Below are 10,394 nucleotides of genomic sequence, written 5' to 3'. Positions count from 1 at the left end.
TCTAAGTCATGTGCGGAAAGTAGAAGCCATGGCACCGTCATGTGTATGACAAGTAGAAGCAGAAGCCATGGCACAATCATGTGCGGCGAGTAAAAGCCACGACACCATCATGTGCGGAAAAGAGAAGCCATGGCACCATAAGTATAAGCCTTGGCACCATCATGTGCGGCAAGTAGAAGCCATGGCACCATAAGTAGAAGCCATGGCACCATCATGTGCGGCGAGTAAAAGCCACGACACCATCATGTGCGGCAAGGAGAAGCCATGGCACCATAAGTAGAAGCCTTGGCACCATCATGTGCGGCAAGTAGAAGCCATGACACCTTAAGTAAAAGCCACGACACCATCATGTGCGACAAAGAGAAGCCATGGCACCATAAGTAGAAGCCTTGACACCATCATGTGCGGAAAGTAGAAGCCATGGCACCATTATGTGCGACTCTCTCTCACGCACCGCACCCGACATCGGGCGACAAAACAACAGCCACGCCAAGAGAAAGCATCAGCCATCATCCTACCCACGTACATACGGCAAAAAAAAAAAAAAAAAAAAAAACAGCAGCAGCCACGCCCGGAGGAAGGAGCAGCCACGCCATGTTCAGCCTTCCCTAAAAATAAAAAAAATAAAAAAACAGCAGCAGCCACGCCCGGAGGAAGGAGCAGCCACGCCATGTTCAGCCTTTCCTACGCAAAAAACAAAAAAACAAAACAGCAGCAGCCACGCCCGGAGGAAGGAGCAGCCACGCCATGTTCAGCCTTCCCTACGAAAAAAGAAATAATAATAATAAAAAAAAAAACGCCCGGAGTAAAGAGCAGCCACGCCAGGCAAGACATGGGGCTTGGCACGCTCTCGTGCACAACGACGCCACACACGCTCGACCATACCCGCTCATCCACAAGTCGGCACCTCTTGTCCAGATGCACAGCACATGTTGAGGCCCCTTATTTAGAAAAACCTAAGTTCCTTAAGGCTTGGGCCAAGTCGGGAAGTGGCTAGCGCACCGAGCAAAAACAACCGCCATGACAAGCTCACTCACGATCGCGCACACCACCGAAAGCAACAGCCAAGCCACGCGTGGTGCCACTAGAGCAGCCATGGTGACTTCTGGGTTCCCCACCTTGCACGCTCCCACGAAAGCAGCCACGCCCGCTCCTTGAAAAAACGAAGAGCAGCCACGCCCTGCCTAAGCTCGCCCGCATCTCGCCAATCCCCAACGCTCTACCTGCGGCCGAAGGCAACACAACAGCCACGCCCACATGGGTGTTGGGCCCACCTATACCTCTCTCAGCACAAATTTGAAGCAACCGCCTAATGTGGAATGTCTCAACTAGGCATGACCTTCGCCAAGCTCACAAACATTGCTAGCCAGCCGGGCAAGCAACCCATGTATACGTAACAAAAGCCGGAGGGCTGAGTTCATTCCGCCAAACTCCCGAGTCTTTGACCAGAACTCGCAAATTTGGCGTGGGGCTAATGTTCGGGCCCCCCTGTGGGACCCACTTTCTACACAAATTACCAAGATACCCTTTCAGGGGAAATTACTGAAAATACCCTCAAACACAAACCTCTTGATGGGCTCATACCAGAAGTTAGGGGCCCATATCTCAGCCCCCTACAGGCCCAAGATTCCATACCCCTACACTTGCCTATATTTACTAATAATGCCATCCTGCATTACTATAAATATGCTTCACCTAATCATTACTCAGGTAGGCAATTATTCCTACACTGACTCTCTCACTACTTTCTCTCTCTACAAGAACTGACTTGAGCGTCGGAGAGGGTTTTCTCGGGAACCCTCCGAGCCAGTTTACGTTTGCCGTTTTTGTAGGACAAAACACAATCGATTAGAGGAAAACGACAGCCTGGTTGAAGAGGCTTCCCCTATTTTCACACTTAGCATTTTCTTCGCAAAAACACCAAACTTTCCTTGTTTGATGTTTTGACGTGTTTCGAGTTCCGACTCCAAACTTCAACTTGAGTCTTGGTCGGATTAACTAACTTATGTTTATTTCCTAACCAGCCATGTGACACCGTGTATTTTTTTTAGAAACTAAGTATAATGTCTTTAAGTTTAGACATCACATAAGTTTTTCAAACCAAAATTACAATCAATGTCATGACTCGTTACATAGGTCATAGACTCATAGGATGATCAACTTACAAAAAGTGAGATTATTATGAAAAGACCAAAACACTTACGATAACAAATTAATTAAAGTGGGTCCTTAGTCCTTAGTCTTTTATAAACAAAGCCCAACTAGAAATTAGCAATCGCCAACCTGGATAATGGCCATACCAGAACGGCCCACCATGGATCACAAAAGTCAATATTTGTATATTATCTTATATGTCAATTTGTCGATAGAAAATGCTGGTCAAGTTTGACAGCCTTATTGCCCTTATTGTTTGTTTAATTTCGACTTTTTTAATTTAATTTGGCCGGTCAGCTCGTAACGTGTAAAACAAGGGACACTCTGTGGACTTTGGTTGTTACTTGTTACCCCCCAAATCATTTTATATAAAAAATTATTGAAATAAAATGGGATATTAAGAAGTCAAAATTATGTAATCAACTCCTACTATGACCTCAAAATTAGGGTGGAATTTTTTGGTTGAACTCGAAATTGATTCTTGCTAAATCTTGACAAACAGTTTAATTGAAATTTCCATCTCATGCACTCCTTTGACATTGGGAGTAACGAATACGTAATCTGTAAGTGATTTCGGTCAATAAAATGAGTAGATAATTAATTTTCTAAATTATGTGTATCTTTTACCAAATTAGCTAATTTGATAATTGTACTTATCAAAATAGTTATTTTTTAATTTTAATTCCCAAACAAGCCATAACTTTGACTTTTAATAAAAAACCAATGAAAAGGTTTTGGTTTGGGTTTGTTTTTTAATTGTGAACCGGTTTGGTTTCGGATATTTTTTAATGATGATTGGTTTGAAGTTATTTTTGCTTTGGGTTTGCAATTTTTATACGAAGTATATTTTTTTGGGTTCTTACGGTCATTGCTACTAAGGAGTCCTATTAGTTGACTATCGGCATTCCTAAACCCTACTGTTTTCACTGAACATTCCAAGAGGAAAATTGACAAGTATGTAATTTTTTTTAATTTTTTTTACAGAGCCCCATTTTCATGCATATCTGAGGCTCAATATTATTCAACTGTATTTCTCGATTTTGATTAGTTATCGAATCTATTTCTTGCTACAAATTATATAAAGCATCCTGACAATTGCTAACCGTGTTTGGAGTCGGCGATTTTTTTTAATATTATTTCTCTTCTATTTGGGACTGATTTAAATTCTGAAAATTGACTCACTTATATTTTTACTGCCATTACAAAAATCACTGGACTTTACGCTTGTTCTTGCGAATTAATCTACTATATGTTAGAAGAAAGCCAGCTCCGTCTGTCACTGTCAAAGTACATTCTAATGTTTGTAATGTATTTATTTTTTAAGTACTCCATAATATACTCGCACGTCCTTTTTTCTTTAAATGTTCTGTAGTTTGTGTTTTACGTTCTGTAGTATCAAAATATATGGTTCATTAAAAAAAAATGAACTCAAAAATAAAAATCATTACTTGCTTGTCGCTTGTAGTGGGGTAAAAAAAAATCAAACCAAATCGGTTCATTATAAATAAATAAAAAACCAAACCGGTTTAATGATTGTTGACTCAAAGTCAAAAATAGTCATTTTGATAAATATATTTTAGCTAGTTTGAGAAACAAAATTTTAAAATAGTTATTTTACTAAATAAAATTATCAAAGTAGCTAATTTAGTAAAAGATCCAAATTATTTCATAATTTTTTAATATTAGTTAAGCTTGGAATGAGTTGTTGCCTCGGTCAATGAATCACATCCAAAACAAGTTGTTCAAGTCATGTCTAATTTAGTTAATCCGTACTTTCCTTAAGGCCCCTGTTTAACACATCATAACATATGAACTATGGTTTTCTAATCTTCATCTGATTAATTAGTCAATTAGTTAGTACTTTAAACCACGTACACTTTCTAATACGTATTGTAATTTGTTTGACTAGCTAGCTAATACTCCTATATGAAGTAGACTAGCATGAGTATATAGATTTATACTAGAATCTTGATTAAGAAATACTCGTAAAATATTATTTGCAATAAAAATAAGGTGAAAATAACTATTCCGAAGCGGCAAATGATGGAATTCTAGTAGTGAGTCAGAAAGATAGGACATATTGTTTGCTTTATCGTCATATCATCCAATATTCGAATAAAAAGTAGGTATTGGAATCAACCTATTACATCAAAGTGCTTAAAGTTTTTCCTCAATTCTACTCTACCAATAATATACAATTACAAAGTGTAATGAAAGAATAAATGAAAAACCTAACTATGAATTAAAAGAATAAAAGAATCTTGGTAAGTTTTTACTAATATAATCCTGACTAAGCATTGAAATCATTGTGCTGCTTGCTAGGAGCAGAGGAGCGTTTTGTGCCCTTTGGAAGGGAAGCAAGTACCAATGACCTGAACTTCTCTTCAGCAATGCCGCCACTCGGTCGATGCACGGAGGACGGCCCAAAAAGTCTGACCGGAAAAGCAAGGTTGAGGCCGGGGACGGAGGCGGTGGCAACCAACACATTATGATGATCATCTCCATTGTTAAGGACAAACCCTTTTAAGAGCCTTGCATGGCAAGTAGAACTAGTAATAACCAATAATACTACAAGTAATGATAACATAAACAACCCTTTTGATGCCATTTTATTGTATGTAAAGTTTGTTTTAGAGTAAGAAAGAATAATAATGGAATTTTATATATGAAGAATGAGATATGAATTTGAATAAAGGAAGTTTAAGAGAATATATATAAGGAAATCTAAATGGGGGTGGTTGAGGTGTGGGATGAAAGAGAATAGTATGCATGGTCTTTTGTGAACAAAAAGTAAAAGTTGGACTTTTTGTGAAAGTTCGTTGAAAGTGGGGTTATACAATAGTGTGTGTTGTTGTAACCGTGTTTTTGGCTTCGTTTTAAAGGAGACTTTTTCTATGTATGACTAATATGAGTGTATGAGCATGTTTAGTGGTGTCCGTGTCGCACTTTGGTGTGGTTGGGGGACTCGGATTTGGGTCATCAATACGTGTCGGTGCTAACACCTATACGTTAATGGGCCTTCTGAAGTCATCAATGGTGTCACTTTGGGCTTCTATTTTGTGAATGCGATATACTTTCGTGTGATTGTTCATAGTTTCATACGGTTCATAGTCGAGTAAACTGTACTGAAGGTCCCTAAACTTTGCAAAAAGGAGCAGTTAGGTCCTTCAAGTTTCAAAAGGAGCATTTAGGTCCCTCAAAATGGATGGAAAACGCTGCTTTTTGTTTTCCGTCACTAACGTCCGTTAAAATGCATTTAATAATATTAAAAATTATTAAAATAAAAGGAGAATTAATATACACGTAGATTAATGATTGAAAACAGATAATTTTGATGAAAATAAGCGTTTTCCAATCACTTAGCCTTTTCAACTTACTTTTTCAATGTGTACACGTGGAAACCCTTCCAACTTCCCTCGTTTTTTCTGGTTCCTTCCTAATAATGTTTTGGCGGTAATTTTTTACTGTTCCCAACCCTATTTCCCCCCTTTTCACTTCCTATTTATATGGTCCCCCCCATTTTCACTCTCAGTTGTCTTTTTGCCATTTACTCACTCAAACACTTAAGAGAATTAGAAGTTATTACTCTGAGTTTTCTGCAAAAAAATGGGTACTTGCGTATCAAACAAAAGGTCTGCTGATTCCAAGTGGGAAGCTCTCGCCAGGAAGAGAACAAGAACAAGAATATCCAGATGGGACGAAGGTATTTTCATTCAATTTGTCGGTTTTTTCAATAAATGTTTGCAGTTGAGCCATGATAAATTAGGGCTTTTTTGTTAAGTAACTTTTTCCCAAAATTGGTGCATGCATTATCTTGATTGTGGTGTTTTATATGTTAATTTAAACAATCGTGTGCTGATTTCGCATAATTTATCAATTGAAGTTGGAATTAGGGTTTCGTCCGTTTTTACTTTCCAATATTTAATTCGAATTGATGCTTGCATGTTCTTGAAAATGGTGTTTAATATGTTAAATTATACAATTGTTGCCTAACTTGGAATTAATTTAAACTAGATTTTGTAGTAATTAGGGTTAGGGTTTCACTTACTGTTTTTGATTCACTTAAATAAAAAACAGAGTTTGATTAATTCGAATTGATGCTTGCATTTTCTTGAAAATGGTGTTTCTTTAAACTATTGTTTCTTAATTTAGAAGTATTTTAATCTAGATTCCGTATAATAATTAGGGTTTACTTACTGTTTTATTGACTTTGGCCGTTACTTTGACTTTAGGAGCCCATGCTTTAAGGGAGGCACACCCCCTTTGCCATCATCAAGACATTCTAATCACCCAGATCTTCCCCAGGCTGGACTGGGAGGGGCAGTCTGCTGTGCAGAGTGTGTGCAAGCAGTGGCGTCGGTGGGCCAAGCTGCGGTACCGCCTCCCATACCACTACCCTCAAGGATGCTACCGTGCATGGCTGCGTGAGTGGGTCATCATGGACATCATTGACAATGATGGTCGTGACTTCCACGCCTGGTTGGACAAGGACATGACCGTCTACTTTGACGGCTTCCCCCTCCTTTTCAAGGAAGAGGAGGAGTAGCTGGTGGTGGAGGCCATGCAGGGTGGGTGGTGGTGGCGCTGGTGGTGGCCCCTCTTTTGTCAAGCTTTTGTTGATCCAGCTTGTTTATAGCTTTTTTTATTTTTAATTTTCAAGGACAATTACATTACTATTGTCATTGCAATGTTGGTTTTTGTGGAAGGTGACAAATGTTGGTTTTTGGTATTTGTCACTGCTATGACAGTAGTTTATACTTAACCGTAGGCTTCTCCCTCAATAGTGGATTGAGGTTGTAATGTAAGGGTTGAAGCCTACCCTTTTGTAAATTCAAATGGAATGATCATGATGAATGAATGAAGATAACTGTTTCCTTTTGTTATCTCTTGTGTTGTTATTCAAGCTTTCATTTGGTTTGATTTCTTAAAGTTTTGTTCTTTTAATTGATATTGTTTTAACTTTGATCAGATGATGTTGATGATTTGACTTTGAACCCTTGCATATATGTGCATCATGGTGGTGAATGGGTTGTGCAAGGTGATATGGTTTATAGTGGGGGGAGGGTGGATGTCTTTGATTACATCCATGAGAATGCAGATGGCAAATATGTTAAGGAATTAGTGGATAGTTTAGGTTATAATGATATAGAGAAAGTACATTTCTGGGACCCTAGGAAAGAATTCAAGAATGGGGTTAGGTTTTTAGGTTTTGATAGTAGTACTTGTGACCCTTTCTTAGCTTTACTCTTTGAATACAAAAGCATTCATATATACATTGAACATAAAATCAAACCCACCTACAACTTTAACCTAAACAGGAGTGCAGGAGGGGGAGGAGGGAGAGGTAGCTTCCTTGAGTTGTTGAATACTGATGTGGTTGACTTAAATTCTGATTATGTGGAACCACCTTTTACAGTACTCCCACCCAAACAAACTGAAACTCAACCTGAAACTCAACCTGAACCTCATATTCAACCTCAAAATGTGCCTCAACCTGAAATTGATTATGATTCAGAGGGTACAGATGAAGATGATGATGAGTTAGCCACTGCTAGGTCTAAGATATCTGATGATATGAGAAGGGAAAGGCTTATTTTGAGGAGTTAGTAATGCTGAAAAAACTAGCAGAAAGTAAAGTAGAAGGTGGTCTGAATTTGGGGGATGACTTTGATGGATACAGTGACTTAGACAGCCCTAGTGAGTCAGAAGATGAGGATGATGTTGGTTACTTAGTTGCACCACAACACCATAAGAGGGGGAGAGGGAAACAGAAGCAAAACGACACTGAAACTGAAGAGAGGGAAGCCACTTTTTATGTTGGGCAACAGTTTGAGAATCCAAAGACATTTAGGAAAGCAATCATAGATTATTCAATTGATAAAGGAAGAAACATTCCATTTTCTAAAAATGATTCCACTAGGGTTTGTGCAGAGTGTGAGCACAAAGATAAAGGTTGTAAATGGAGAATTTGGGCTTCATGGGAGAGAGGAAGAAGGTCATTTACAGTGAAAACATTTGTCAGTGAGCACACTTGTGATAGGACACCTATCATTAAGAAGATGACTTCACATTGGATTGCAGAACACTACCAGAATCTGTTTAAGGTTAACCCTTACATGAGAGTGCAAGATATTCAGGAAACCATTTGGTTAGAAAAGGGTATAAGGGTGAGCAAAGACAAGGCTGCCAGGGCTAGGAGAAGGGGTCAAGCAATCATTGTTGGTGAATACAAAGAGCAGTATGCATTACTCCCAAGGTATGCAGCTGAGATACTAAGAAGCAATCCAGGGAACACAGTGAAGTTGAAGTTGGATGCAAATGTGTTTGACAGACTGTATTTGTGTTTTGAGGCACTTAGGAAAGGGTTCTTGGCAGGATGCAGACCTTTCATATCACTTGATGGATGTTTCTTAAAGGGACCATTTGGGGGTCAATTGTTAGTAGCAGTAGGGAGGGATGGAAACAATCAAATGTTCCCTTTGGCTTGGGCTGTTTGTGAGGTTGAGAGCACTGACACATGGAGTTGGTTTCTAGAACTTCTAGCTACTGATTTAGGCACTAGTGAAGGAGCAGGGTACACTTTCATGTCTGACCAACAAAAGGGTTTACTTGCTGCTGTGTCAAATGTGTTTTCACAAGCTGAAAGTAGGGTGTGTGCAAGGCATGTGTACTGTAACTTTAGGGGAGTGTTTGGAGGTGGTTTAGAGTACAGAAAATAATTTTGGACTATTGCAAAAAGCAACACAGTAAATCACTTCAATGAAAACATTGAAGTAATGAGGGGTATTTCACATGAAGCTGCTGAAGACCTACTGAAAAGGAACTACAAGAAATGGTGTAGGGCATTCTACACTCCATTATCTTGTTGTGACAGTGTAGACAACAACATGAGTGAGGTGTTTAATGCATACATCTTGAGTGCAAGGCACAAGCCTATTATTACCATGTTGGAAGATATCAGAGAGGGTTTGATGGAAAGACTGCATAAGAAAAGAGATTTCATTGGGGAAAAGGAGATAATGTTGTGTCCTAGGATCCAAATTCAGTTAGAGAAACACAAAGTTTGGGCTAGGGGTTGGAATGCATACTGGGATGGTGGGTTTTGCTATGGAGTAAGAGAAGGTGCAACACAGGTTAAGTATGTGGTGGATCTGAACCAACATACTTGCAGTTGCAATGCATGGCAGGTGAGTGGGATTCCATGCAAACATGCAATTGTTGCTATATGGAATAAAGTAGACCACCCAGAACAATATGTCAATGCATATTTCTGCAAACAGACCTACATGAAGGCATATGAATTTTTGTTAGAGCCTTTAAATGGTCCTCAAGAGTGGCCTACTTCTGATAGCATTGTTGTGGCTCCAAAGGTGAAAAAGGTCAATGGAAGACCTAAAACAAAGAGGAGATATGGTGTTGGAGAGGTAACTGCATCTGGTAAGCTGAAGAGAACAGGTTGTTCTATGAAATGCAGCTTATGTGGTGTGATAGGCCACAACAAAAGGGGTTGCAAGAATGCCCCTAAGCAACAACAACACAGCAACAATCATGCTACTGCAGAGCAGACCACACCACAGCAACAACACCCAAGAACCAGTTCAGCTATACCAATGCACAATAGGGGTGTGGGTATTTATACCTACCCAAATGGGTATCAAAGAATAGCTACTGTAAGTCATTCAATATACTCAAATTCTTTCTTACATGTTACTTTACTGTACTGAAGCCAACTTGTTCCTAATTTGTTTTAATTAATGCAGCCTATATCACAACACTTCTCCACACCACAGAGGCAAAGACCTCCTGCAGCTTTCTATTCTGATCATGGGGGTGAGCAAACCATCTACTCCTTCCCTGCACATGACTTCCCATTGTCACAGACTCAACCAAGTCAAGGACACACAATATCAAGCCAAGCATTGCAGGATCTTGCAATGGCTAGAAGATTAGAAAAAAGACCATGAGGTTAGATTTTATTGAATTTAAAGTCTTCATTACATTTCATTAGTGCAGATCATTACATTTTACCTACCCACTTAACCCACTTAACTTAAAACAAACCAGATAAAAAAAAATAGAACCACTAGGATTACAACCCACACTTCACATTTCACACTAATAGGTCTTCTCATCTTGCTCATCACATAGTCTGCCTCCCTCTTCCTTGCATAATTGTTAGCTTCACTAAGTTTTGTCCTAAAACTATCAACTTCAGCAGCAAGGCTTTGTTTATCTTGCAT

The 10,394-nt window shown here is 39.2% G+C and overlaps 1 protein-coding gene across 1 annotated transcript; it reads left to right on the top strand.

Moving 5' to 3' along the window:
* The first annotated feature begins 7,763 nt into the window (after positions 1-7,763).
* Positions 7,764-9,878, top strand: LOC130461374 (uncharacterized). The gene is made up of 3 exons (XM_056829458.1): positions 7,764-8,850; positions 8,953-9,341; positions 9,435-9,878. The coding sequence occupies exons 1-3, from the start codon at positions 7,764-7,766 to the stop codon at positions 9,876-9,878; spliced, it is 1,920 nt and encodes a 639-aa protein (XP_056685436.1).
* The last annotated feature ends 516 nt before the right edge of the window (positions 9,879-10,394 follow it).

The sequence above is a fragment of the Spinacia oleracea genome, chromosome 5 (assembly GCF_020520425.1).
Source record: "Spinacia oleracea cultivar Varoflay chromosome 5, BTI_SOV_V1, whole genome shotgun sequence".
NCBI lineage: Eukaryota > Viridiplantae > Streptophyta > Magnoliopsida > Caryophyllales > Amaranthaceae > Spinacia > Spinacia oleracea.
Note: the sequence above shows the minus strand (reverse complement) of the source record. Positions and strands in the feature narration are given on the sequence as shown.

Coding starts and splice junctions, on each gene's coding strand:
- LOC130461374 (XM_056829458.1), top strand. CDS start 7,764: ATGCTGAAAAAACTAGCAGAAAGTAAAGTAGAAGGTGGTCTGAATTTG. Junction 8,851..8,952: donor CTTTAGGGGAGTGTTTGGAG/GTGGTTTAGAGT, acceptor TTTCACATGAAG/CTGCTGAAGACCTACTGAAA. Junction 9,342..9,434: donor GCAGTTGCAATGCATGGCAG/GTGAGTGGGATT, acceptor TTCTGCAAACAG/ACCTACATGAAGGCATATGA.